Source organism: Cyprinus carpio, chromosome B23 (genome assembly GCF_018340385.1).
Source record: "Cyprinus carpio isolate SPL01 chromosome B23, ASM1834038v1, whole genome shotgun sequence".
NCBI lineage: Eukaryota > Metazoa > Chordata > Actinopteri > Cypriniformes > Cyprinidae > Cyprinus > Cyprinus carpio.
This window is the reverse complement of record NC_056619.1, coordinates 19,655,436-19,683,172: the sequence shown is the minus strand read 5'-3', so window position 1 is coordinate 19,683,172 and position 27,737 is coordinate 19,655,436. Positions and strand designations below refer to the sequence as shown.

General features: G+C 38.8%; 1 protein-coding gene across 2 annotated transcripts in view; it reads left to right on the top strand.

Moving 5' to 3' along the window:
- LOC109103473 (plexin-A2) overlaps positions 1–27,737 on the top strand; it is a 201,994-nt gene that overhangs the window by 22,492 nt on the left and 151,765 nt on the right. For both annotated transcript variants that reach the window (XM_042750415.1, XM_042750414.1), the window contains exon 2: positions 25,123–26,452. In XM_042750415.1, the coding sequence (XP_042606349.1) occupies positions 25,250–26,452 (1,203 nt within the window). In that variant the 5' untranslated portion in view covers positions 25,123–25,249. The remainder of the gene's footprint in view (positions 1–25,122; positions 26,453–27,737) is intronic.

Here is a 27,737-nt window from a genome sequence, read left to right as displayed (position 1 = left end):
AGAAAGAAATAAAGGTCATGGGCAGGTAGACAAGGGTTACCCAAGGTTCATGTGCTGTGGATATGCACACTGCCCCCTGATGACTGGAAGCTGTAGTCCTTGGTTTTGTCATTTACTCTGAAGTTGTCATTTTCAGTGTTGCATTGACTTTCTTTCTAAATCTCTTTTTACCCCTGCTTGATTCAAGAGCAGTGCGCATTCAAATCACACCTTTTCCAGCCTCTCAGTGGTGCACTGGTGGGAATAATTCCTTTGTTGTGGGAATATAATTGCTTTTAACCTCCTTTTACCTGTCTGGGATTTTTGGCTGCGGGCTTATGCACGTACGCTGACGTGTACCCACCTGCATCCATGCTGTCTGCTTTGTTACAATTCTCAAGTCAGCCATGGCCTTATCAGGAGAGATAGCTCCTCTTTCCTGTCAGGAGGCAGACGCCTTAACACATCCTCTCCGCCTCAGCTGGGAAAAGAGCGCCGATAAGCCTCCCAAATTCATTCCTGAGCCTGATAGCAAACAGGGCTCCTCAGAAAGAGAGAGAGAGACGGAGGCAGGAGAGAAGGGAACTCAAGAAGATAAACACTTTCCATAGCACAGAGCAAAACAAACTGAAAGTGATGATGAAAGTTGATGAAACTCTCAACTTCCAAAGTTAAAAATATGACACATGCCATCTTTGTGTACCCATGATCATAACTGGTTTGTGCAAGCACATTCACAGAAGGCCCGGCTGGTGCCAGGAGTATTGGACACGCTCCTTTGAAAACAAGAAATATCCATACTTAGAACGAGAACAGAGGGTCATACCGAAGGAGCGACTCGGAGTGGGAAAAGTGTTCTGGACTGAGAAGTTCTCCCTTATGTTCAGCATTCTGTTTGAAATCTTTGGCTTGGGTAGCAAGCACATTGAATTCAAAGGTTCCTTGAGTTCTTGCTAGTCACTTCAAATGTCTACTTCACATAGAGAAGAAACATTGATAAGGCCCACACAGAAAGCACAGTGGATTTCCACAGAATTGGAACACCCATTATGGGCAGTGTTCCATTTGTTCCTCAGCAATTTAGTGTTCCTTTTTATCTTTATTTTGGAAATTTGATGGATGCTTACGGGTTACCTCTCTATAGCAGTTAGCTATCTCGTTTGATAGCTTGTACTTCAAAGGCGATAGTCACAATGAAACTGGAAAATATTGAGTCATTTCAAGGTCACTGGGTCCACTAGCAATTGATTAGACCACAGATCTGACCTTTGGGGGAAGTTTGAGCATGTACAAATCGGTCCGGAATCATGATAACAATGAACAATCACTGTTTTCCTTTCACAGTTTGTCAGCTTTCCTGTCAAATAAATAATTTGTCTGTGTGTCGTACAGTACATAAAAATCTTGTAGCATGTTAACAGTTTTTGTATCTTTTTTGGCTTGCTAATGTACAACAGAGATGTCATGGCGTGATTCCTGCCGTGTCAAACCTTAACAATGTTTAAGCTTTCCATGTTTGAGGCAGCACAATTACGAGCAGTCATCTTTTGAATTACACTACAGGAAATAAATAATCAAATGTTGACATCATGTATAATTCACAGATCTACAGCAATGTAGGTCAACCACGCTTCTTTTCTTGAGCATTTAAGGGGAGCGACTGTCGAATTAGGGTATCTAAGACAATTATCCCAAGTGTGACTGCAAAGAGAGTCTCAACAGAGGTCGGCAGATCCCTGTGTTGTCCGCCGAGATGTTGATTAAATATGACTGCGCTGCTACAGCCCTGCCGATGGGGGTTGAGGAGGGATGGGGCGAGAGAGAGAGAGAGAGAGAGAGGGAGGGATAATGGAAGTGGGGTTTGGGTAGGTTCTCTGCTGTGAATGAATAGCGGCTCAAGTCTGCATCTGTAGCAGTTTAGGATTATGGGTTAATGCTGTTTAATGCCTGCCACACAAGTAGTGAAAGCGTGGAATCTGTGACACTCTGTCACTGTGATGTAATGGTATCAGCTGGGTGTTTACTCAGCGCGGTGCTCTTGCACTGATCTGAGTCCAGCTTTTATGAACGGTTCATATCAGGACTTGTGTAAGCTTAACAGATCACAGGTCTAGATGTTGGCAATTTCCTGGGGCCTTCCTCAACTTTGAAGTCGACATGAACCAAAATGGACACTATTTACTTTCTCAATACACCTTCTTGATCTGATTGTCCGCTAATTGGCGCATGTTGTTCCAAGGAAATTTGCTCTGCCTCTGAAATTACTACACTGTAATAATTATAATGTATTGTTCCAATTACAGGATGACATGTTGGTTCCTGTATATTTTACAACTTAAAAAGTGAAATAATTTTATTATATACCAAGTGACAAGGTCAGTATTCATAGAGACACAAGCCCCTTAAATAATGCAATGAACAGAATGTAACACACAAAACCCTAAAGTATCTTACTGATAACAGAAATGAGAAGAAACAAATTATTTATATAAAATATAATCTCATGTCAATGTCCTTTTGGCCTTTTTTCTCCATAAGTAATATGGTAATTCCTAGTTTGCACTTCAAAAAACACAGATTTTACTGTATTTTATAATACAGTTATCCAATGATAAACCATTTACAGTTTTATAAGGTAATAAACAGGTTTTTACTGTCATTCTTTGTAAAAACAATTCCTGATAAATAAAACCAAATCCTGTCCTGTTTTTTCTCATTGGTTATCCTGTTTCATTGTACTCTATACTGTAATATGTCATTTTGTATGCATCAATGATGCATAACGGGTCATTCATGTAGATTTTTTGGTTGCTAGGATGTTCCTATGACATCAAACAGTTGCTAGGGTGTTCTGTGTGGTTGTTAGGAGGTTGCTGAGGTGTTTGATTAGTTGATAGGCAGATGCCAGGGTTGGTCATGTACAGCACTGAAAATTGGCACCAAAAATTAGTGCTCTTCAATTTATTTCTGTTCTACTTCTATGCGTTCAAATTGGAATCATGCTGTTTTGCTTATGCTAATTCAAATTCAGTTCAAAATTTTCACCAGGGCGCGCAACGCTGGTGGTCATCTAGTTAGGAATCATATTTTCCATGAACGTTTCAGATAAAACTGCCTGATGAACTCTGAAAACATACAACGTTCTCAAGCATTTTAAGAAGTGAGTTTTTGGCAGTAACCCGAGGCATCTTAACTGCTTGCGAACACATTCAAGATTAAGTTTCTAACCTTCAGCTGAGTTGAAGATGGCGCTCATTGCCACAGGCAAGGGTTCAGAGGTGAACTGAGCTCAACCACCCACCTCATATGCTCATTGCATTGGTCCCACATCAACTGTTTTGGAAATACTCCAGTTATGTAACAGACTCGAAAAAGGCAGAGCTGCTGTTCCTGGAGGCGATAAATATTTCATTATCTCTGTCTGTCATTATTATGCATCAGAACGAATCTGTCAATTAAAGGCTTCGCTGAAGAATTTTGTCGAAAGCAAGCATGCCACAAAACAGTACAGTTTTAGAGAGCCCAAATTAAAAATGAATGCGCTTTAGATTGTTTGTTTGTTTACTCATTTAGTTTCTACCTGACAATTAACAGCTTGTAGCAGACAGCTTTCCACCCCTCCTAAACACTGTCCCTCCTTCGTTCCTCTGTTCCTTTTTTTGTTTGCTCAGTGGGGTGGAGGAAAGAAGTGTTTGTGGCTACAAGCAAGCATATGTGTGCATATGTGTGTTGTTGGGTGGAGTTGCGTGTGGATGTTGGTGCTGCAGTGTCGATACAACCATGCCCTCTTCTGTCAAGCTTTATTTGGATTGTTGCATCACATAATGATCTTTGCAGGACTTTGGCAGATGCCCAGCATGTCTGCATTAATGACCAGAGACATACACCTGTCCTTCTTAGAATGAAAAGCAGGTCTCTGATTGTCTTTGCATTGATGTTTGATCAGTAAAACGAAGCCCAAGGTGTCTAAGTGTGCGGCCGTGACTGGGTTCTTCTTGTGAATTTGTGCTTCTGTCTAGCCAACTGGCCTCAGGCTTTCCACACCGAGTCAATACCCTTCAAATCATGCGGCTACTCTGCTTTGCTCTCTCTCAGAACAAAAGATCTTCACCTAGATAAAATCCTTGCAGAAACATCTCAAGATATGGTATAACTCCATCGGACAACCTCATCAGTATACCATGAGCTGCTATCGGCCATAGTCTCCTTGATGTTCTAATGGTGTTTAAAGGGAAACGAGTGGTGATAACAGATCATGTTTGTGTCCATCATCGCTGTTGTTGCACGCTGTGATAACTGGACGAATTAAATGAATGTAGAGAGATCACAGTAAGCTCGGTGGTGATGTACACTGTCCGACATACTGCGGGTCACAGCCTATCAATCCCCCTCGCGTCTTCAACATATCGCTCCACATTTAAATCCTTCTCTGATGCCTTCTTGTCCTCCTACGTGAAACAGTGACATTTTTCTTCAGCTAAAAGTTTTGATTTCTATTGCACTTTCTTGCGTACTTTCTCAGTGCAGAGTGGGAGATCTTCCTCTGAGTCACTGCTTCATTGTGAGGTCTTTGTGTCTCATCTTGTATGTAGGATGTATATTACTGTGAAGCAACAATGTGGATTGAATACTAGGTTTTTTTAGCAATGCATTTTTTTTAATTGCTAGAAATATGCATGTAGCTATATGTATTGCATGTTTTTGTTAACTGTGCATATATGAAATTTGGAAGCAATTTATACTTTTATTTGGCAAGGACACATTAAATTGATCAAAAATTGATCAAGCAAATGTTGCTTGAGCATCAATATCAGCTTATTAGAATGATTTCTGAAGGATCAAGTGACACTTAAGACTGAAGTAATGACTGTTAAAAGTTCAGCTTTGCCATCACATGCATATGAAAATAAATAAATAAATGCAGCTTTGGCGATCATATGCGACTTCTTTCAAAAACTTTAAAAAGTCTAACCGACTCTGAATTTTATTTTTAACTACATTTGTTTACTAAAATTAAGCGACAACAAACTGTTTTTTTTTTCATTATGAGTAAATATAGCCATATAATCATAAACTGTTTTGCTGGAAAATGATGGCATGCAATGGGAAATTATTCCTGATTGTAGTTTTCTATTCAGTTCTCTGGATGCTTTTCAATTTCAACACAACCTGTTACTCATCTGTTACTCATGCAGATATCATTATTTTGGATATTAGAACTCAGAACTGATAACTATAAGGTTTCTGGTCTGGCTTCTTCAAGAATGAGCCATCTTCACTATTGTGTCGTTTAGCAAGTCACCTAATACCAGTTACTCCAGGGGAATTCTTGGTGCGGTTTATAATGACGAAATGTGAAAGTTGTGCAAATTCCTCAGCCCTTTTCACAAGCTAATAAATGATAGTTAAAGTAGCTGGGCTCTGGTTACTTTCTATGTTTTTTAAACGTCAGTGGTGACTCTTTGACTGACAGTATCTGTTGGCAGTACAAAATTTGACTTGAATCGGGAAACAAGAATGAAGGAATGTGAATAAGACCTCTCTGATTGTTCCTGGCGAAAGTGAGTCAGACGGGAAGAGGAAGGGAGTAAAAAGGAAATGGGCATTATATTAGTCGAGCTCAGGGGAAGTTTGACGGACAGGGCTTGGCATTGGCGTGACCGTTCTCACAGGACGGAAGAAGTGGCTTACTGTTTCACATGCCGGTCACCGAGTATGACTGGCACGCTGCCATGCTAAGATCAGGCTAGATAAGTCACCTTCTCTGGAGAGACGCCTAGTTAGAAACTCAAGTTTATTCTTGCAGGTCATTTCCGATTCCCAACCCAAATTATTTCTGTCAACATCTGGTATAAAAAAGCAAGGATCAGCAATTTAACTTCCTTACCTCCCTCCCTGATTAATGTAGCTTGATGTTAGCAATCACATCCTTGATTTTTGAATTCATTGCTCATGCTCTAACATTGACCTGTTTTTTTTTGCCTGATGTAGTTTCAAACATCATGTACCTTTTACCTACACCCTCTACTGCACATCAGAAGCTAGATTCCATGGGTAAAGTTCCTGTACTGTTTTCGTGTTTGCTAATGACTCACAAATCTGTAAGCTTCTTGTCTCCATAAAGTAGCTTGTTAAATCCTGGTTGGATGTATTAGCTGTCCGCTGACTCACATAGCCCACAGCAGTATAGGTTTCAAGGAAGAAGTCCATTCAGAATCTCCATTGAGAATTCTATTTGGAATTGAGTTGCCTTTTAACCCCTTAACTGTCACCGTCCCACCTGTGGGACGCTTGGTGCTATTTTTTTTGTTGTCCTTTTTTCTTTTAGTAATCATCATAAATTATATATCATTTGAAAGCTTAGAAGCCCAAGATTCATCCTGTAAAAAACCATTTTGAAATCGGACATTGCGTTACCATGGAAATGGTACTTTAAAACTCTTATGGCGGTCTCCTCCTCCCTTAGTGGGCAATGTCAAGTGTCATATTACAAAATGCATTACGGTCTTTTTAGAATCAAAACATTTTATAATCTTGGCAACAAACATATCATTGGAAAGGTCTGAGTCTCAGGATTCCACATTTGGTGGTTATTTTGAGTATTGAAGTAAAATTTGACAGAGAAATCAGGGAAAAATTCATTAAACAAAATTCAAAGGAGTTTTGATGGCTCCCAGTGGCTGTTTGTGGTATAACGCCCTAAATAAAATCTCACAGGAACCTCAATTTTTTTCATATCAACTTCAAATTTGGAACATAACTTATTTAGACACAAGGCTTTAATTTTTTTTACCAATTTTAGAGTAAAACCTGTTATGTAAAATATTTATAATAAATAAAATAAAATTAATATATCACATTTTATTTACAGTAATTTAAACTTCTATAACTTTTTGATACTTTAACTCCAAAAATTCCACTTTGCCAAAATCTGCTAATTTTCTTCTTTAAAAAGAGACCAACCTTAGGTCTATATTCCAAAGTGTTCATAAAATACAACAATTTAAGTCTGGATAGTGCACTTTAATGCCTATTCTAAAAAATAAGGTAGCAAACATGATGTTTTAAGTTCCAATTTGAATTTAAATTGAATTTAAATTAAGGTAGCAAACATGATGTTGGTTTAATTTAAATGAGTGAAATTCAAAGAAATTGCTGCAACTATTAATCTTTTAACAAGAAAAGTTTATCAAGACAGTCTTTAAATATCGGCTTGACAAAGCCAAGAAGTTACAGATACTGTAGATGAAAGGATGGATAGATAGATGGATATGTGGATGGATGGGTATATAGATGGATGAATAGGTGGATGGATAGACAGAGAAATGGATAAGTGGATGGATGGATGGATGGATGGATATAGAGAGAGATTGAGAGAAAGAAAGCAAGATGGATGGATGGATGGATAGAGAGAGAGTGAGAGAAAGAGAGATGGATGGATGGATGGATGGGTATGTGGATGGGTAGATATATGGATGGATATAAAGATGGATGGATGAAGAGAGAGATGGATGATGGATGGATGGATGGATATGTGGATGGATGGGTGTATATATGGATGGATAGATAGACAGAGAAATGGATAAGTGGATGGATCGATAGAGAGAGTAAGAGAGATGGATGGATGTGGATGGGTAGAGAAATATAGATAGATAGATAGATAGATAGATAGATAGATAGATGGATGGATGGATGGATGGATGGATGGATGAACGGATGGGTGAACAGCTTTTATGGACCAGGGTGAAAGAACACTTAATTTCCCAGAATGCATTGCCATTCAGTAAATTCTTTTTTCTGTCATTCCAATTCATTTTCAACTTCAGCTATGTAAATCACTCTGCAGTATCTCTGTTTGAACTTGGTATGATTGGCAGGGATGGCACATCATAAATCATTACATATTTGCAGAAGTTTATGGTCCCATTTAGTGTCAGATCCTTCTCTATTTCCATCTCTTTCTTTATTTCTCTCTCTCTCTCTCTCTCTCTCTCTCTCTCTCTCTTTCTCTCTCTTTCTCTTCTCTTATTTCCTCAAATAGCTTTGGGTTCAGCCACTCCTTATTGCCCAGCTGAAACAGATGCTAATTTGAATCATCATTCACACACAGATTAGTCTTTGATCAAACTTAATGCCCAAGGAGCGTCTGTTGCATTTGAGAGGAGAGAAAAAAACACCCTTTCATCTGTTCCGAATCGACTCTGCGAGGGAAAGAGTCAGAGGCGCAGATGAACGAAAGAAGCATTTTAGATGGCTGTAGCCATTCAGGTTTGAGACCATGACCAATGCGGATTGTCTAGAAATGGTGCCTGAACCGCTTACAAACAACATGACCCTGAGGCTCACACCTCAATACTAGTCCCAAAGGATTTGTGTGTGTTGCATATGGTCTACTTAGTCAGTAGTATAATTCTATTACTATTCTGTTCACATGTGGGGCTGGGTCTAGAAAGTCCCTGCTCTGAATTTCAATGCCTGCTCTTCTGATGTATGCCTGTGTATGAGCATGTGATGCTGCCAGTATGTATGTTTCATTGACATATGTTCATTCATGTAGAGCTATGGTGGGGTCATTCCTATAGAACAAAATAGGAGTTGATAAAATATCAGAATTTTTCTCTTATTAGTTTTAGATTTTTCTGAATATTCTAGTTTTTTTTTTTAAATTTAAATAATTGCTTAACATTTTAGGTTGTATAAATTGCTTAAACTAATTAAATACCCTATTGTTTATATATTTTTTTGTTTATACATGTATTTATGCATTTGTTAATTTATATACTTGTTTTGTTTTCATGTTGTGATTTCTAGTTTTAGATTTTCCAAACTATTTTAGTTTATTATTTATTTAACACTTTCGGTTGTGTAAATTACCTCTAAATAAATAAAAATACCTCGAAATAAATATCTCTTTATTGTTCATTTTATTTATGCACGTGCTTGTTTCTGTATACATTTATTTATTCATTTATTTATATATAATTATTTTGTTTTTATTTTATGATTAGTAGATTTAGTAGAGTTGTAGAATTGGGTTTGAGTTGTAGTTTTATGTATTTTTTTAATTTATTTATATCTATACATCTAGCCATTTAACTATTTATTTTAACTACTTATTTAGTTTATTTATTTATTATTAAAGCTTTATTTAGTTATTTTAGAACTGCCAAAGTTTGTGCAGGTATCAGGTAACTTGTTTAAAGTTTTAATGGATCTGATTAGTAAAAGCTTTAGAATATAGTTTTAAAGTTTATAATAAACCATGTATCAAAAGCTAAAGTTAAAATTCAATTCATTATTTTAGTTCAGTTGTAATTTTTCACAGTTATGTTCAATTTTATTATTATTCCACAGTTATGTATTTGTTCACAGAAGTAAAACTAGGTAGTACTATGTGGTGATAAAAGCGTCTGTTTAATGACTAAATGTGCAATGCAATAGCATTCATTTAGTTCTTCAAACAGTAAAGCATTGGGTTAGCAGCACCAAAGTCATGGGCTTGATTCTCAGGGAATGCATGGACTGATTCTGTAAAATTCCCCCAACCCCCAACCATGAGATACCCCCCACTCTGTCCAAGATGCTCACGTAGAAAGAAGCACAGGAAGAGAGGAATTGCTAATAAAAGATGAGAGAGAGTGGATGAGATGGAAGCTAGCAACTCCTTTTTGGCACTTAGCGTGATGGGCATTGCCTTTGAAACCAAGGGCATGAAATCAAAGTCCCATGGCTTTAGCCTTTTAGCATCTCTCCCTGCTCTTTTCTGGGCATCAGTACTGGCTTCCTCTCCTCTGCCTATTCATGTTTCATCTAGTGCATTTGTTATAAAGCCTGATCTCTCACACCTGGCCTGGTGTGCTAGATTCATGCCTCAGTGGAAAAAGTGCTTTGGTGTTAGTATCGTAACACAAAATTCTTGTTGTAGGTCAGTGTGACATTCACTACTCTCCGCAGCTCCTCTGCAGCTCGATTTTCAGTTTCACATTTGTGAAGAATGGAATATCAGCATGGTTTTCTGCTGCCTTTGGTGAGCACACCAAAGAACGGCTGAGAGAACTGACTCGTATTTATATAAAATTCGTCTTTTTGGGATTTAGTGGCCTACAAAAGTTGCAGTCTACATATTAAATGTTAATTTGTCTTGAAACTCTGTGACATTGAATGGGTCTTTCTGGTAGTCTGTGCAAAAGGAAGTGACCTCATCAAAGATCAAGGGTCACATGATGCCAGAACTCACAAGGTGTTTGGCCTACAGGAAGCAGGCTTCTTATTTTCCACTTCACACGCCTTCCTCTGGGCACTGAACTCTGAGCGGTCTGGAGAGCAGTGACTCAGCATTTCCGCTGGCTAGATACCATGGTTGTCAGGGTTCAGGATGAATAAGCTGGCACTTCCAAGCACTCAAAATATTACTGATCTTTCCCTTTCTCTCAGGCTGGAAGATGGACTTGCTCCTTGTACTGTTGGCAGCAGACCACTTCTTGCCTCACCAGCTATGAAGCTGTGAACTATTAGAATTTGATTTGGCTAATCACTAATTGCTTTTAGAAATAGTTTGGACACCTCAATCATGCATATGGGCAGAAGACATCCCTATTTACCAGGAGTTCTAAATTAAAAAAAATAAAATAAAATTGATGGATGGAGCCTCATTAAGGTCCCATATCTGCAACTGAGCAATGTAGGGCTTTAAAAAATGAAGTTTCCAAAAGTGTTCCAAAAGGTTTGTTACGAATTACAATCTGTAATCTTATTCCGATAACTTTATTTCTTGAGTTATAGGCACGTAAACTTTGGAAAAAGAATATTTATGGCACTCAGAAAGGTATATTTAATGCAGATGTTTTGACAGAAGGAAACAACATACGGTTCTAGTTTCAATATTATTTGTTCTTCAGACATTCCTCTTTAAAAAAAAAAAAAGTATCATATTTATGCAAAGTGGAGTAATTTAGGAGTAATAATAATTATATCTAATAAAATAATATGATCTAGTAAAAATGTAAAAATTTATTTATTCTACATATTGCCTCATGGAGGCTGCCATTTTTAGATCACATGACCAGCAAAACTAGCACATCACTAGCATTGACTAGCACATCATCAATTGATTTTCTCAGTTATGTTAGTGTTTTTTCAGTTAAGTCAAATGTTTTCATTTAGTTTTTTGTTAGTGATAATAAAAACTGGTTGCTAGGGTGTTCTCAAGTTAAAAGAGCCAGATAATAAAATCTATTTTATTTTACATAGAGAGGGTCTCCTCACAGTGGCTGCCATGTTTATATCACATGACCAGCTGAACTGCCCTATCGTCAACCGCATCTCAAACAAAACAATACTGAGTTCACTAATATCTGCCCATTTTTCATCTTCTCCCTTTTTGCGATTGTATCTTAAGATTTTTCATATGTATTTATTTATATGTAGCCTCTTAGCATTTGAAATGAATAAAAAGTAATTGATTATATAAATGTGGGCAGACCTTAACACTATAACTGCATCCTAAATGACGCACTTACACTATGCACTTATACACTATGTACTTATGCATTATGTACTCAACCATGCAGAGTATGAATTATATAAGGTTATTCTGTCATTCATAATCGGAGTCTGATAGCCCCTCCCCCTCCGCTACTTGATTAAAGCTGCGACAGTTGAGTGCATGAAGTGTCCAACATTCCACACATTTTTTTCAGTTATTTAAGTGCATCATCCAGGTATTTAAAGTGCACTTTTTCTCTTTTTGGAATTTTCAGTGTGAACACACTACTCGCACTATTTATATTACAAAACATCATAGAATAGTGCATAAATACGTGATTTGGGATGCACCTTATGTCATTTCCAAATGACACATTTTTGAAGCTTAGTTGCTATAAGAAGTTTTGTTGGACTGAGCTACATCTATTTTAAAATCCCGTTTTCCATCATATGTGAAAACCCACATGGATGAAAATAAGAATAGCCCTTAAATGCAATGAGTAAGATTCATAAACGACCCAATGGTCGCTCAGACAGTGAATTTTCCTTCCGATCCGGTAGCTTTTGACCTACTTCTGTCGCCATGTGGTACTTAACCAATCCACTAATTGCTTTCATTTATTCATACCCATGTGTAGTTTAGCCGTCCCAGTCATCTGCCTGTCATCTGAATGAATTCATTCAGAGCAGCAGCGTTTCTGTCTCTGCAGCCAACCTAAAAGCGATCACGTCAGGCTGGGCTTCACGGTGTACATCCTTGGAAAGGATGTCTGTCTAAAGGGCAAGAGGAAAAGGAGAAATATTTAGAGAGATAAAGCCATGCCAGACACTTGCAGTGCTTCTGTAAAAGGCCTGTAAGTCTTCACTATCTAATACAGGCAGCGCTGTTCCCTTATTGCAGCGATGCAGGCAGATATTAAGCTAAGTAACAAGCCGCCGACTTGATTCGCTCAGTTTTTATCACCCCTGATGAAATTATGACCTTTGTTGTGGAAACTGTGGTTGCTGGAAGAGTACAAGAGGATGACGGAGAGAGAGCAATAGCACTGTGGAGAAGCTCAGGCCTTGTCTAATGTAATAGACTGAAGAAATGGGTCCTGTATGTGCTAAATGAGATTTTAAGGTGTCTGTGTGCTGGATGGTAACCGTAAAGCAGAGAAATAGAATCTCAGACGCATTTAACACTTATTCGGTGTGTATCAAGATAAAGTGGATGAGATGGCAGAGAGAAAAGGTATCTGTCCACTCATTGCAAAGCCTCTCAATCTCTCTGCCTCAAAGTTACGTGCTTATTGTAGCTCGCGGCACGAGAGGCTTTTCACTTACGTTTGATTGCGTTTGCGGTAGTGTTAACTCACTCTATGAGCGCTGGGAGAAATCAGCCCTTAATCACAGCAGCTTCCTTTCTTGGTGTAACACAGCAAGTGTGTGGAGAGGGCCTGGAGTAGACTGGCGTATTAAATCAATATAAATGCATAAATAAATAGTAAACAAGCAGCTGGACTCTTATGGTGTGACCCTGTATTACAGACGCTCTCTCAGCAGGGCTAATAATGCCTTAGTTTTGATCAATATAGATTTGAGCTCTGTTTACTGATGAATAGCTCAGCAATGTGTTTATTATGTATTTTGTGCCTGTTTCACAGATGTAGTTGTCATGCAGAAACTCTTAATTACAGTACATGCAAATGTGAACAAATAAGAGCTGAATGGGCATAAGTTCAAACATCGCCTATAAAAATAAATGTTAAGACTGTAATCTGTAAGCTTGATCACATTTATTTTTAATCTTGCACCCCTGAGTGCTGTAGTTTGCTGTCTTTGGCACAGGAAAAACTTGATTTTATGCATTGTGATAAGATCTTTTTTCCCTCAGCCATCATTGTTATAAATATGTTTAAGGGCTAATCTCAAGAAAACATTTTGAGGTCTTGTTTCACTTCAAAATCAAAATAAAAAAAAGATGAAAAATTAGAGACTGTTTCAGCATCATTAGCATTTTTTGGCATTATGGAATTTTTATGATGATTATGCTAATCTCTTTCCTCTACCCCCCCCCCCCCACCCAGTTCTCTGTATATATATATTAATTAATTAAATAAATAAATAACATAATAAAATACAATAATATATAATAAATTTCTTAAATAAATAAATAACAATAAATATAATTATTATATGACATAAATCAATAAATAAATAAAATATTTTTTTCTCATTTACGTTTCCGCCACTGAATAAAAAAATTGCCACTTTATCTCACAATTCTGACTTTTTTTTTTCTTTCGCAATTGTGAGTTTACATATCACAATTCAGACTTTTTCTGAGAATTGCATGATGCAAACTCACAATTCTAACATTTTTTTTTCCTGAGGATTGTGAGATATTAACTTGCAATTCTGAGAAATTAAAAGTTTTTTCCCCACAATTCTGACTTAATTTCTTGCAATTCAGTTTCTATCATGCAGTTCTGAGAAAAAGGTCAGAAATGTGAGTTTATATCTCACAATTCAGACTTTATAACTCACAATTAAAAAAATACATAACACAAAACTTATAAAAAAAGAATGACAGAAATGTCATTCTCATACAAAAGAAAGGATACAAAAGACGAAGGCCATTTTAGAACAGTGGCAAAATACTCCTTTTGATTTTGCGTTAAAAAATGGCCTTGACATGTTTTTGATGGGATTCAAATATATAGCCATACCCTGCATTGTTCACAACCTTGTTTTTTGTGCAGTCAAACCGTCCCTCAAACACACTGGTTCGTTGATTGACTTGTGTGATTTAAAGAGTGTCCCTGACTTACTGAGCCAGGATAAGAAGCGACTATCATGGGGGTTCATTGGCATATCTCCATGCCTGTACTTCCTGTGCGATAAATTAGCTGATATGCCGTGGATGCGGCTGGGTGGATGGACATTGACTGAGAGACATCAGTGGGCTCTGTTTATTAATAAACGCTGCTCAGTGACAGTATATACTCAACAGAGAGGATGTCCTATATGCCTAGGGAGAGCGTGACGGATGATCCGGCCAGTGCAGACTGCCATGACACTGCATACAGTTGTCATTCCCTGTGTAGACAGTAAAGCATTTCAATGTGGATTCCTAACATTCCATGCCTGAGCACAGAAAGCAATACACAGTAACGTCCCCATAAGACTATAATTAACAGACAGATTTATGACACCAAAGCAGTTATTTCAACAGCATTTACATGATTTATTCAAGTGCTCGACAACAATGATGCCATAAAATACATCAGCTGCTGCAAATCTTTCCCTGCCTGTACCGTAAACTTCTGTAGTTAATGGTCCCACGCATGTATTGGTGGTCAGGAAGTACATTGTGGTTTTGCATAGACTGGAGGAGTCTGTAATATTTCTGAATGACATTTTTAAGGCCGTCTGCTGTCCTTATTGTTTGTTAAGCTACGTGGCAGTGAGTTATCTCAAAAAGAGTTATGAAAGAGTATACTTTTGCTCATCTGTCGCAGATTAACCTGGAACATTGTGGCCCCCTTTACTACTGGCCATTATGGAATGCTCTACTGCACAGCAACTGCATTAATTGGATTGGCATCTGATTGATTAGACAATAGTGAGTGAAGCAGAGTAGGTAAAATGGACAGTGGTCTACTACCTGCCATTGGACTCCATAACTGAAACCTCTTCTTGTACCTGTGTTGAGTATGTTGAACCTTCAGTTCCAAGGTTGTGGGCTGGACAGTGGTTTGAATCTAGGCTGGAGTGGATAGGTAGTAGGGTTGTGACGGTGAGGAAATTTTCCCACCGTTTAATCGACGTGTGACAACACCGGTAATACCGGTATCACCTTGGGGGCGGGGCGTTCCCTCTTTTCCTTGCTTTCCTTCGCTTTTAAATAGCTTGTAAATGCGGCATGTGCATTTTACATTCACTTTCAAATAGTGGCAATTCAGTGTAAAGCAATTGTTCGTTTTAAGTTTGTTTGAATTTTCCCTCTTTTCCTGCTTTCCTCGCTTTTAAATAGCTTAAAGGCGCTGTGCACATTTTCACTTTCGATTTAGCGGCAGTTCGGCTTCAATTGCTTGAATGCAATAACAAAATACAACATCAAACTCATTTTTGGCCTATATATAAAACATAGAACTTTTATTAACAAAACAAATAAAAATACACCATGCTATAGGGCAGGCTATGCCTAATATAAAATAACAAAAAACTTACATAAAATTTAAATTGGTATACAGAACTGGAAATAGACTAAGTAAACATGTATAATATATAACCAAATAAATAAGAAATGTAGAACGTTTATTAGGAAAACAAGTAAGAAAGCTTGGCGGAACAGCATACACCTTGATGTCAAAATAAATAATTGACACAAATAGGGGTGCACGATAAATATCGGCCGATAATTAATGCGTATCTCGTCAGTAAAGCCGGTTCTCTAATCAGCGGTAAATTCCATCAGGTGCGTGATTTCACATAGAGCAGCTGTTACTACACAGAGCCGTTGTTAACTGACAAGCTGCGCAAATCCACGTTCATTATCAGCGTGGATTTGCACAGCTTGTCAGTTAACAACGGCTCTGTGTAGTAACAGCTGCTCTATGTTGCATTTTAATGTTTTGTTAGTCTAGTTTGTTGTTGTTTGTTAGTCAATTTGAACTTTTAGAAAACACGTTGCGAATTTGTGGAGGTTTATTCCTTTTCACTGCGTCTCTTATGTTTTTAAATGTAATCTGCGAGATGGGAAATTCGGCTCTTTGTATTAAGCAATGTATTAATACATGATGCTGTTTTGTTCATAATTGTTTATGCAATTTACAAAAATATATTTGATTTATATGAGTTAATTTAGACGTAATGCATGATTTTTTAAATAAACATTTATTTCCTTGCATTGAAAATTTAAATGTGCTGCATTATTTTACTCATTGCGCCCTCCTGTGGAGATGTATTTAATCTGCATATAAAACATTAGAAATTAGATATTTGTTAAATATGACTTAAAACAACAACAAAAAAAATGTTTTATTATATAAATTTATTTTTCTCAATAAATTGGGTTAATTTAAAAATACAGTGGTTACATAAAAAATATATATATTGTTCTTTGTTTTACCAACGGTTATAAAAATGTCAATAATTATCGATGCCGAATGATATGAAACATTATATCATTGATACATTTTTTAGCTATATCGCCCAGCAATAAACACACACACACACACACACACACACACACACATACACAAGTGTCATTTTCTGCGTGTGGCTTCCCTGTCGCCCTGCCGTCACTGTGGGATGAGTGTGTGCTTAAACCTCTCCGGCGCTAGCTGTGCCTCCCGCTGTGCCTCCCGCTGTGTGTGGAGTAGCCAGGTGGTAGCTCTGAGTGGTTGTGCATACAGTCGCTGTGTGATTAGCACGCTGGATCCCATTGGCGAGCTCTTATTTGAAACAGTTGGAGCAGAATGGAGTGGATTATTCTGACAGGTGCCCTCTCATTTCCCTGAATATCTTATGTAATGCGTCGGATTTGAGAGCCACGCATCACAGCAGCAGATTGAAGTAATATTATGCAGTTCGGTCATCTCCATAGCATTGCTGTCCATCTATTTATGACGTTTTTTTCCACAATCATTGTAAATCATCCTCGCTTCCTCTTTCTCAATCTCACTGACTTTCTTTTTTTAGTTCTCCATGCCAGGCCGTGTAAATCTGCCCCAGATAATAGTCTGTGTGTGGGTGCCAGTTTTTGGAGTTGTGACTGCTGTTGTAACGGGTTGTTGCCCAGCTGGAGTAATGAATAGCTGGGCCTCTGCTGCCTCTCCCTCTCTCTTGGGTGCCAGAGCCTCACACGGCCCCATCTCCCTGCCAGCCAAAACCCAGAGACACACACACATGCACATTTATACACTGATCCAAAGCTGAGGAGCTCCTTGGGGAGAAATACACTCCGTGGCATAATCCACATGAAGGTTAAATTCGTTCTTCGACTTCTTTGAGTCTGTTCTGAGGATTTGATCAGATTTCATTGTGTTTTCTAAATAAGAGATAAGTAGGGGTGTATTTGTGTTAAGCAGCCAGCTTCAGTGGCGTTTGAGAATGATTTAGTCTGATTATTAGATAGCGGCTCTGTATCACTGTGCTACGATCTGATTGGCTGTGGGTTCAGATGTGATTTAGCTCATTGGCTAAATCTGTGGCTGACTTTTGTTAGTGTGAGGCTTTGGTTTTACACTGACCCCAGTCTGGGGTGTTAGGATGTGGGCCTGAGAGAGCTTAATGTTCCCTTCTCACAGCTGGGAGCGCTGCTGTTTACGTAATCCAGCACCCGGCAAATCTCTCCCATCCTCCTTTCTGCTCCAGGACACCTAATACTGCTCTCGCTCTGTCCTAACACCCGCGACTTGACCGTGGAATGTGAGAGATGGATGAGAAGGGGCAAATAACAGTTGGATAGAGAGACTTTGATTGTAGTGATTTAAAAAGAATTTCAGGGCAAATTTATTTTTGAAGATTAGAGATGATTTTGGAGAGATCAGAGACCAATGCTTTCACAGTAGTTTATAAAGTACTAAACCACCATGATGCTTTGTTCATTATTAATACAATGTGATGTCGAATCAGCAATGACACTACGTTAAAGCTGAAAGTTTGTTTGTATTTGTTGATTTTATATGTTGTAGAATTGATATTTTTTTAATTATTATTATTTCTTTTTAATTCTTTACATTCTTTGTATTTAACTTTTTTTCTTTTTTGTTATTATATATATATATATATATTTAATTAAATTATGCATTATTTATTAATTGATTTAGCATTTATGTTTGTATTAATTTAATTTTAATAATTATTTTAAATTCTATTTTTAATTTAGTAGTTTATTAATAATGTTTAATTAGATTTTTTTTGTTTCTTTTTCATTCATTCATACTTATTTTATTTATGTATTTGTTTATTTGAGTTAAACAGGGCTTGTGAACTTTTGTTTTTGTTGTGCTGATTTTGGTTTTGTAGACTGTAATGTGTCCATGTTTTTTTCCCTTCCTTAAAACAAAAATGCTGTGCAGTGAAATCTCACAGCCTAGAAATATTTGAGCCAGGATTTTGGACCAATGAGCTTTCACTGTGGGCGGGGCAACTAAAAATGACATGACTGAAATAGAAACCATGTGAGCAATGAAACTTTTCGCTGCTTGTTGCATTCGTGGCTGATTAATGTGAGACATGTTTCTTTTTTTGTGGATTTTTTTTTTTTAGGATCTGGTGTCAGTCACATCTCGAATAAATCTGGTTACAGTTATCAAAACTTGCATCAACCATGCTGCAACTAAACAACTTCTGATGGAAACAATTGAGCTGAAAGAAGAAAATTCTGAACAGACAGCATCAGATTTCATTCGCTCTTTCATGTGCAACTCTTCGCCGTAATGTTGACTTTCAAAACTCGCAGACTGAAAAGCGTACACTGAGCTTCCTGATTGATAAATGAGCGTTGCGTCAATCAAAGCGCTTAATTAAATTCAAAACCACAAAGCCAAGGGAGGTAGATCTGAATCCCGTGGCCTCTGGTGACATTTTCCGTTTGTGTCTTGTGTTTTTTCGAGGGCTCCCCGTCTCCCACTGCCGCCCTTTACAATTCAGATTTATGGAAATAAGCCTTAATAGAAACCTGTGCCAAGCTTGACAGACAGCTCTGATGAGAAGTACTTCCTGTATGTGTGTGTGTGTAAATCCTTAAGCAGATTGCCAGTTGTGGTAATAGGTGTGAGGCCGAGACATTGTTGGAGTGCATGTAAAGAAGTGTGTGATTTCGAACAAGCTCCTGTTTGTGTGCACGTCTGTGTTTGTTAGCCAAGGAGGTGGCGACTGTGGGAGGGAGAACAAAATGCATTAGAATAACAATAATATTATAATCTCCCCTCAGCGGAGTCGCGGGACTGTGTCGGGAGCAATAGAGGGAGTTTATTTTCACAGAGTGGAAGTGTGGAGGATGCGGGGATGTCGCAGCAGGTTGCGGGTGAAAGGCAGAGATTAGATCCGCACACCCTTGTTTGCATTCGGGGATAAGAGCGCCTGCTGATGGCTGCTAATTCTGATGTCATGTTGACATGTCTTTTTTTGTGGGAAATCACAATGTGTGAGGGATTTAATAGACTTTGGTATGTTTCAGTCAGACTGTATCACTCAGTGTCCTGAGATAATAGCGGGGAAACTGGTCTCTAAAAAGTCGCCTAAGGATTGAATTGTCTAGCATGCACATTGTGTAGCTGACCGCACAGTACAAAAGTTCAACACTTGAGTCGTTCTAATTAGGACTGTCCCTTTTAGTGGTTTTGACATTTGCATAATGAATACACGGTTTACTAATGGGCATCCTGATGCAATTCCTTCCTTAAAATTGGCTTTGGAATGAGACCTAGGCTTCCTCTACTTTTTGAGTTGATATGGTAATAAGAAGCGGGCTGATTGGCCAGGTAAATGTGACATCATCGATTTAAAGCCTTTTAGCCTCTTAAAGTCAACATGATATGGGATTTACAACCAATTTGCTTCAGTAATATGATATTTTTACTATTTAACAAGATGCTTATTGCGTGTGCACTCCACATAGTGTAGAGTAGATTACGTAGTCAATGCAAAGATGCACAGAGTGATGTGAATGTTGCGAATTGTGTGAAGTGATTGGTGCAAATGCATGATGTATGCCTCAATCACGTCTTCCGTGCAAGTTGAAAAATTTCAGCTTGAGCGAAAAATCGCACAAACCAATCAGCGAAAAGCTTGACACATACAGTTGAATCAGAAAATGGATGAGAGCATTACTCAAGGTTTTAATCACAAGTGACACGAAAAACATCCCGCGAGTAATCTAGAGGAAAAAAAATACATTAATCCACAAGGAATAGATTTCATAGTCAAAAGTGGTCTCTGTTGTTTTTTTGTTTGTTTATATTCTTTTAAAATAAATAAATAAATATGTTTTATTTGTTTTGTTTTTGTGTTGTGTATTGGTTTGTTTTGTTGTGTTTTATGTTATGTGTTTTATATTATTTTAGTTTTGTTTATTGTTTTATTTTATTTTGTTTGATAGTTGAAGGGGACAGCTGAAAAGGAGAGTTACTTCAGAGGCAAAGAACGTATTTACATTTGGATAAAAGACTGCAAAATACTACTTTTAAAACTTCATAACAACTTCATAATAACATGCACCAACAAATCGTTCACAATAAGACCAGAAACGTGTATTTAGAAAATAAATAGGGTCCAGTTTGATTTCAAGTTGACTTTGAGTAAAAGTAAATTAATACATTTGCTATTTGCTTTTTTGCTAGTAATTTTACAATTTGCACTCAAAGTCTTGTTTTTTCCAATACTCGGCCAATAGTTCCGTGGAAGAAGAGTACAAAAGTGCTTGAGTAGGCGAGAGAAGACCAACAGGAAGCCATGTGGTCAGTGAGAGTGTAATCTGTCCCTACTTCACACTGTGTCATTTCCCTATGGGGGAATGGATGCGCTCGGCAGTGGGAGCTGGCACAGAGAGAGAAGCAGCCATTACTGGCGCAGCCGGAGCTCCCGCAGAGACAAAAGAAATTATAAATATCACTACACTGCCACGACACCCTGCTCTCACAAAGCCTCTCATTATCACCACCAGAGAATGTCAGGGAAGAAATAAAGACTAATGGACTAACCTCTCCTACTAATCGTTTTTAGACGCACTCCCACAAAGTGCTGCTTCCCTCAAGGAAAATTAGACTTTCTATTTTTAACCTGCTAAAAAAATGGCAACAGAGATAAGACTCTTCGCTGCCAAGCGATCAGCCTTTTCAAATGCAGCAACTTTTCAAACTTCGGTTTCTTTTTCCTTGCTGCTTGATTTTGTCTGCTTAAATAACTTTCATTTCTATGCCTGTATGACTATTGGTATTTATTTAACCATTAAGATCACATGCTCAAAGATTAGTCGTTATTAGGAATGATGGATTAATCCCAGGCATGAAATTCCAAAGTGTAATTTTTTTCCTATTGCACAACAATTAATAGGATTTTCCGCCATAACGGGATTGTGGTTTAGGTTTTTTATCTGAAGCAGTACAATAGCTGTAAATATGAATTTAAAAGATCAAACAACTTTGGTTCTATTGTTAAGTAGCTTATAAAAGGAGGGAAAATATGTCACGGCACACGGGGAGGCAGGAGGGGGTTCACTTGCACTTGTATGAGCCGGGCTCTCTATACAGAGATCAGCCCTCAGAGCTTAAAATTACCCTTCTGTCCATTGAAACGGTTGGCTTTTGCTTTGAATTGTGGGTAGAGTCTGCAATGAATCACAACATAGCATTACTCTTTCATCCCCAAACCAATTCTGATGTCTCTATGCCAACGCTAATATAAAGATGGTTTGTACTTCCAGAGATTCGGAAGCTACCGCAATGTCCCTGGCAGGAATCTGATCATTATATTAGCACATACTCTATAGATGAGAGAACTGCACAGAGTTAGTCAAGGCCACTGTGTGTTTATACAGCACTAACATGTGGTTTGTTTTGCCTTAGTGTTCATTAAGGAAAACAACAGTTTTCCTGTACAGTAATCACAGTCTCAGCGCTGACTGGAATGCAGCAGTTTTCCTGTTCATTCAGTCTGTACGCTCACATTTAGCCCCGCATTGAAATCCAAGGCCGTGTATTCGGATATAACGCATGAGAAAATTCCATGACCCCCTTTTGGAGCTTTATCCAGTTGGATACCACAGTGTAAAAGATACCAATGTGGCCTGAAAAATCAGCTCTGTGCCTGTGCACATTTCAGCAGAGGAATCTTTTAGAAGCATAGCCTCGAATTCGCCATGGTTCACGAGAGATTAGTGGTGCTAAGTTTGGATCCCATCTGAACAGCATTGTATCCCGGAGGTCAGTTTAATGTAAATGTGATGAGAGGATTATAACCCAGGGATGGATTTTCACATGATAAAACGACACTCGGTGGAACCATGTGCTGATGCTCAGTCAGATGGAACTAAAATAACAGTCAGTAATGGGTTCTTCATTAGAAATCAAGTGCTTTAAATCCAAATTGTACCTGCGATAAAGTATACTCGATTTCTAAATTGTAGTAAGCTCTGTGCTGTTTTTTTTTTTTTTTTGGGGGGGGGGGGTGGCAAAATCTGCCAAATCATGGTATAATGTAAAAAAAATATATATATTATTGCATTTAATGTAATTTATATTTAGTTTTTTATATTTTAATTAAATTATTAAAATAGTATTCCCTAGAGTGCAGTAACTGTCTTTTTATGGGACTTACTAATGCAGGTGCAACTCTGCTACAAATCAAACCAGAGACACAGGCAGAACATTGGAATAAAAGCAGTCTCTTGTGGTTGTGAGGTCATAATGGATATGCTAATGAGGCAACTGCTACCTTTCCATTGGTGCACTGTACGGTTGTGAATCACTGTCATGGTGAAATACAGCTCTTGCCAAAATGCCTGGGCTGTTGTCTCCGCAATACAGTTGCCTGTTCTGACAAACCTGCCTAAGTCGCGCCATTATCGCTATAGGCTCTGTTGTGACCAACCCGTGATTCACAGGTGCAAACATTGACATGGTAATCTCTTCCGAGAGCCAAATGTAAAGGACTGACTTCAAACAATAAAAGGAAGCTAAGAGGCAAATCAGTCTCATCTATTCAATTCTTTGGCCAGGCTGCATAATAAGCAGAGTCCTGTCAGGCGTTGCAGAAAAGAGGGGAAACAACACAAAGCATAATAAACAAAGCCCCTATTGCTTCTGTTCCTGACAGCACTGCTGCTAAACTTTGAACAGTCGTTATTTACACCATTCGGTCCCCTCTTCAGTGCAGCTGTCGCTACGACATAAAAAGAGAGAAGCGCACTCGCTCCTAGCCAGCAGTCAGCAGGAAACGGGGAAAAAGGGGTTAGGGAAGGAGGGGGGGGGGTTGGTAGTTAAGCACGCAAAATCACACAAGATAAAACAGGTGATGGTTTACAGTTGGAGGGAAGAAGTGATTGTGCTTGTGAAGGTGAGGCCTAAAAGCCAGAAGGCTTCAGAAAGTTGCTTGCTCTGCAGATGCCAGATAACACCTCCAGGGGCATGTGCTTCCAGCACATCCAGCATGTGCGAAGTCACACAAAAGAGCAGCGTGAAGGACAAAACCAACCCTGGGACTGGGTTTTACAACTCCATGCTAATATACTGCACCTCAGAACTGAGCTAGGAGGACAACTAAGCTAGGATATTAGCACTCTGTTATATGTAAGCAAAGTACTGTTTATAATTCTGCACATGCCATTTACTGGCTTTGATCACTTTGTCCCTTTAGCCTCTACATTCAAGTCACAAAGCGACAAACAATAGCTTCTATATCTTGACATGTTCAAGCACACTAGCAAAGCCCTGTTTACTTAAACTCATCACCATGTTTCGGCTAATTACAATTGTTGGACTGCTTTGCTTAATCATATGTGATTCTATGATGTGCAGGCATTGCCTACATTTGTTAGCCCTCTTGGACTACCTAGCACTGATAATGCATGCAAATCAAATGGAAGGAAAAATAGGAGTGGAAATATGGTGAATGTGTTCGGACAGTGTAGATTGTATATCTCTAATGGCTGCCTTATTCGTTTAGGGATGATTGCTCTGGTGCCAATGATTAATCCCTCCTGGACTTAATGGTGTCAAAGGGATACACAAAAGGAAAGCGAGAAAAACAGACGAATAGAATTGGAAAGCATAATTAATGGATTCAGATCCTGCTAAACAGCCCCCTTACAGAGCAGATAGTAAAAACAGGGTGCATGGAACTGGCACCCAATTTGTTCACACTTTGTTGTAGTAATAAGATCCAGGCCTCCCTCGTGCAGTGGATTGGATAATTAACTCCCTGGGATAAATGCAGAAGAAAGGGGGCCCCCTTTTGATTTATTATATGGGGGAGATGACGCTATACCGGCTTCTGCAAACTGCTATTACATAAATTGCTTTTTTTTTTTTCTCAATGTACTCTTCTCACTGACAAACTAGGTTGGGAAGTGTAGATAATAAGAAAGAAGCAAATGCCAAGAAACGAGAGGGTGATGTTAAAATTTGTCATAAAGGAAAGCTCTTAAGTGTGCTTTTCTTGACATAAATGCATTACTCAAAAAATGAAATGGTTCCGCAGCTAAAAGAAGAATACTTCTAAAACGATTTGTCAGACCTATTCAGACATGCTCTTGCTACAGTTCCTTTCTTTTTCTTTTCTTTTTCTTTTTTTGATGTTAGATCTTGTAATTGACAAAACAGGCGCTACTCTAGAGACCTCTGAATGCTCTTCTTAGAAACTGCTGTCTCGGAGAACCTGCAAACAGCGCGACTCGGGTCATGCTAATTTCCGTTGCAACGATGTGCTCCACCTTCCTGCTTTGTGTAATCCTGCCCAACAACTACTTTGGAAAGTGAAGATAAACCTTTCCTGCCATTGTCCCTTAGAGAAGCCACCCACCTCTTGGGTTAGTAGACACATTTTTTTTCAAAGGAGGGCCTTGGTTTAGTGAATGAGGTGCAATTTCCATTGTCTGTTTACTTTTGCGAGTTTATATGTTCTGATGCTGATTTATGTACTCATTACTCTTGCTCTTCTCTCTTTCAGAAAAATGTGAAGACCCTGGTGAGCTGCTGGACCACAGAGTTAGCCTTTAGACCACGCGGACAAAGATTAAGCCTTCTGATACTTCTTTTAAACTCTTCATTTTCTAACCTGTCGGGTCCCTCGGACCATGGAGGGACAGCGGGATTCAAAGAGGACTTTGAAACAAAGCCCTGGATGTGGTTCCAAATTGTCCTTTACGTGCTGGTTGTTAGTCTTATTCTTGCCTGTAGTGTCCTGTGAACAGTCTTTTACAACGTTTCACCCTGAGCGACGAGAATGGGCCTTCAACCACATGACGGTTCACAAGACGACAGGAGCACTCTACATTGGTGCTGTCAACCGTGTCTACAAGTTATCAGGCAACCTGACACTCCTAGTATCCCATGATACTGGTCCAGAAGATGACAACAAGGCCTGCTACCCTCCACTAATCGTTCAGCCTTGCACTGAACCTCTGGTTTCTACCAACAACATCAACAAACTCTTACTCATCGACTACTCTCAGAACCGACTACTTGCCTGTGGAAGCCTCTACCAAGGTGTCTGCAAACTGCTACGGTTGGATGACCTCTTCATTCTGGTGGAGCCCTCTCATAAAAAAGAGCACTACCTCTCCAGTGTCAACCAGACGGGCACCATGTATGGAGTCATCGTGCCCTCACAGGACAAGGATGGGACCCTCTTCATTGGTACAGCTGTGGATGGGAAGCAAGACTACTTTCCAACCATCTCAAGTCGGAAGCTTCCTCGTGACCCAGAGTCTTCAGCAATGCTGGACTATGAGCTACACACTGACTTTGTTTCATCACTCATCAAGATTCCCTCCGACACCTTGGCGTTGGTCTCTCATTTCGACATCTACTACATCTATGGTTTTGCCAGTGGCAATTTTGTCTACTTCCTGACCGTGCAACCGGAGACGCCTGAGAACAGCATGTCTTCCAGCGGGCCCTCAAATGACCTGTTTTATACCTCTCGAATCGTCCGACTCTGCAAAGATGACCACAAATTCCACTCCTATGTTTCATTGCCTATTGGTTGTGTCCAAAACAGAATTGAGTACCGCCTTCTACAAGCAGCCTACCTGGGCAAACCTGGACGAGTGCTTGCAGCATCCCTCAACATAAGTGCTCAAGACGATGTGCTCTTTGCTGTCTTTTCCAAAGGTCAAAAACAGTACCACCATCCACCTGATGACTCGGCCCTCTGCGTCTTCAGCATCCGGGACATCAATGCACAGATCAAGGAGCGTATGCAGTCCTGCTATCAAGGAGAGGGGAACTTGGAACTCAACTGGCTGTTGGGAAAGGATGTACCTTGTACCAAAGCGGTAGGAAACCTTTTTTGTTATTACTAGCCACAGCAGCTCACTTACTAATTAGCTTGTTAACCCTCTAACCAGCTTTGTATGTGTAGCCTTGTTAGTTGTAGTATTTGAAAACTGAATCATTGAAGCTCTTTCCAAATTGTACTGCTTTTATTGAGCTTGTAGTGTGCATGGATTATTTAAGAGCTTTATTTTGAGTTCTCTGCCCTTGAATGTTGTTCTCTTGGTGCAATATACATTTTGCCCTCTATGAAACTGACAGTTCCCATGCCTGCTTCTGCTCACTAGAAAATCTCAGTAAAAGTCAGATGTGGAATTCTTATTAATTTTTTGTTTTCTTTGGAATGAAGATAGGATCTGCATCATAATGTTTATGTTGCTGGTTGGTGTTCTTGCATATCCATATTTCATTCTTAAGAGTGTAACAGGATACTATCCAAGCAATCCTGTTGACCCCGCAACCTACAGGATTGAATGTCAGACATGTTTAGGGTTAGTCTACCCCAACAAATCCCATAAAATTATTTCTAATCTAATTTTTTCAGTGTTCTTACCCTATGTAGACACTCCTTAAAAATGTGCTGAAATGCAACTTAATCTAGAACCAGATTAATTGTTCAGGGCTTACTTCCCAGTCAGTTTTAAAAAAATATGTAGGTTAGTTTTAAACATCCCTAAATTCTTCCAAAAAAAGGAGGATGTGACAGGAAGTCATATAGAAGACCACATGAAATTACTCAAGCGTTTTCTTTGTTCTTTACTAGTCTTGCTCCCAAAAGACCACAGTCCTTGGAGTTTTCGCTGTTTAACTGGGGTTGTAAACAATCTGAATTAGAGGCACTAATAATTCTCTGTGTGTATTAGAGATGTGCCGGTATTCGGTAATGCGATATATCACAGTAATGAATATGCACCATATTGTTATTCCGAATTTGGGATGCATTTTAAAAATACTTTTCCCATCATCTTGTCAAAATGCACAACACCGCTGTATGCTGCTTGAAAGATGCGTATACTTGCGCTATGATGTAAACAAGCATGCATGAGAAGCACATGGGGCACACGAGAGAGACGCGCTGAATGAAAGCCCATTCACTCTCTGACAACAGATGGCGCTAAACTGCAGAAAATGCAGCTATTACCCTGGAAACCCCATAAATAAAGCAGCTGCACTACTTTCTAAAACGTATTTAAATAGATTTAAATAGCCATTCAGATTTGTGGATTTGCTATGGTATTCATCACAGCACCAAATTCTTAAATATTTAGACTTAATAGGCTATTCATT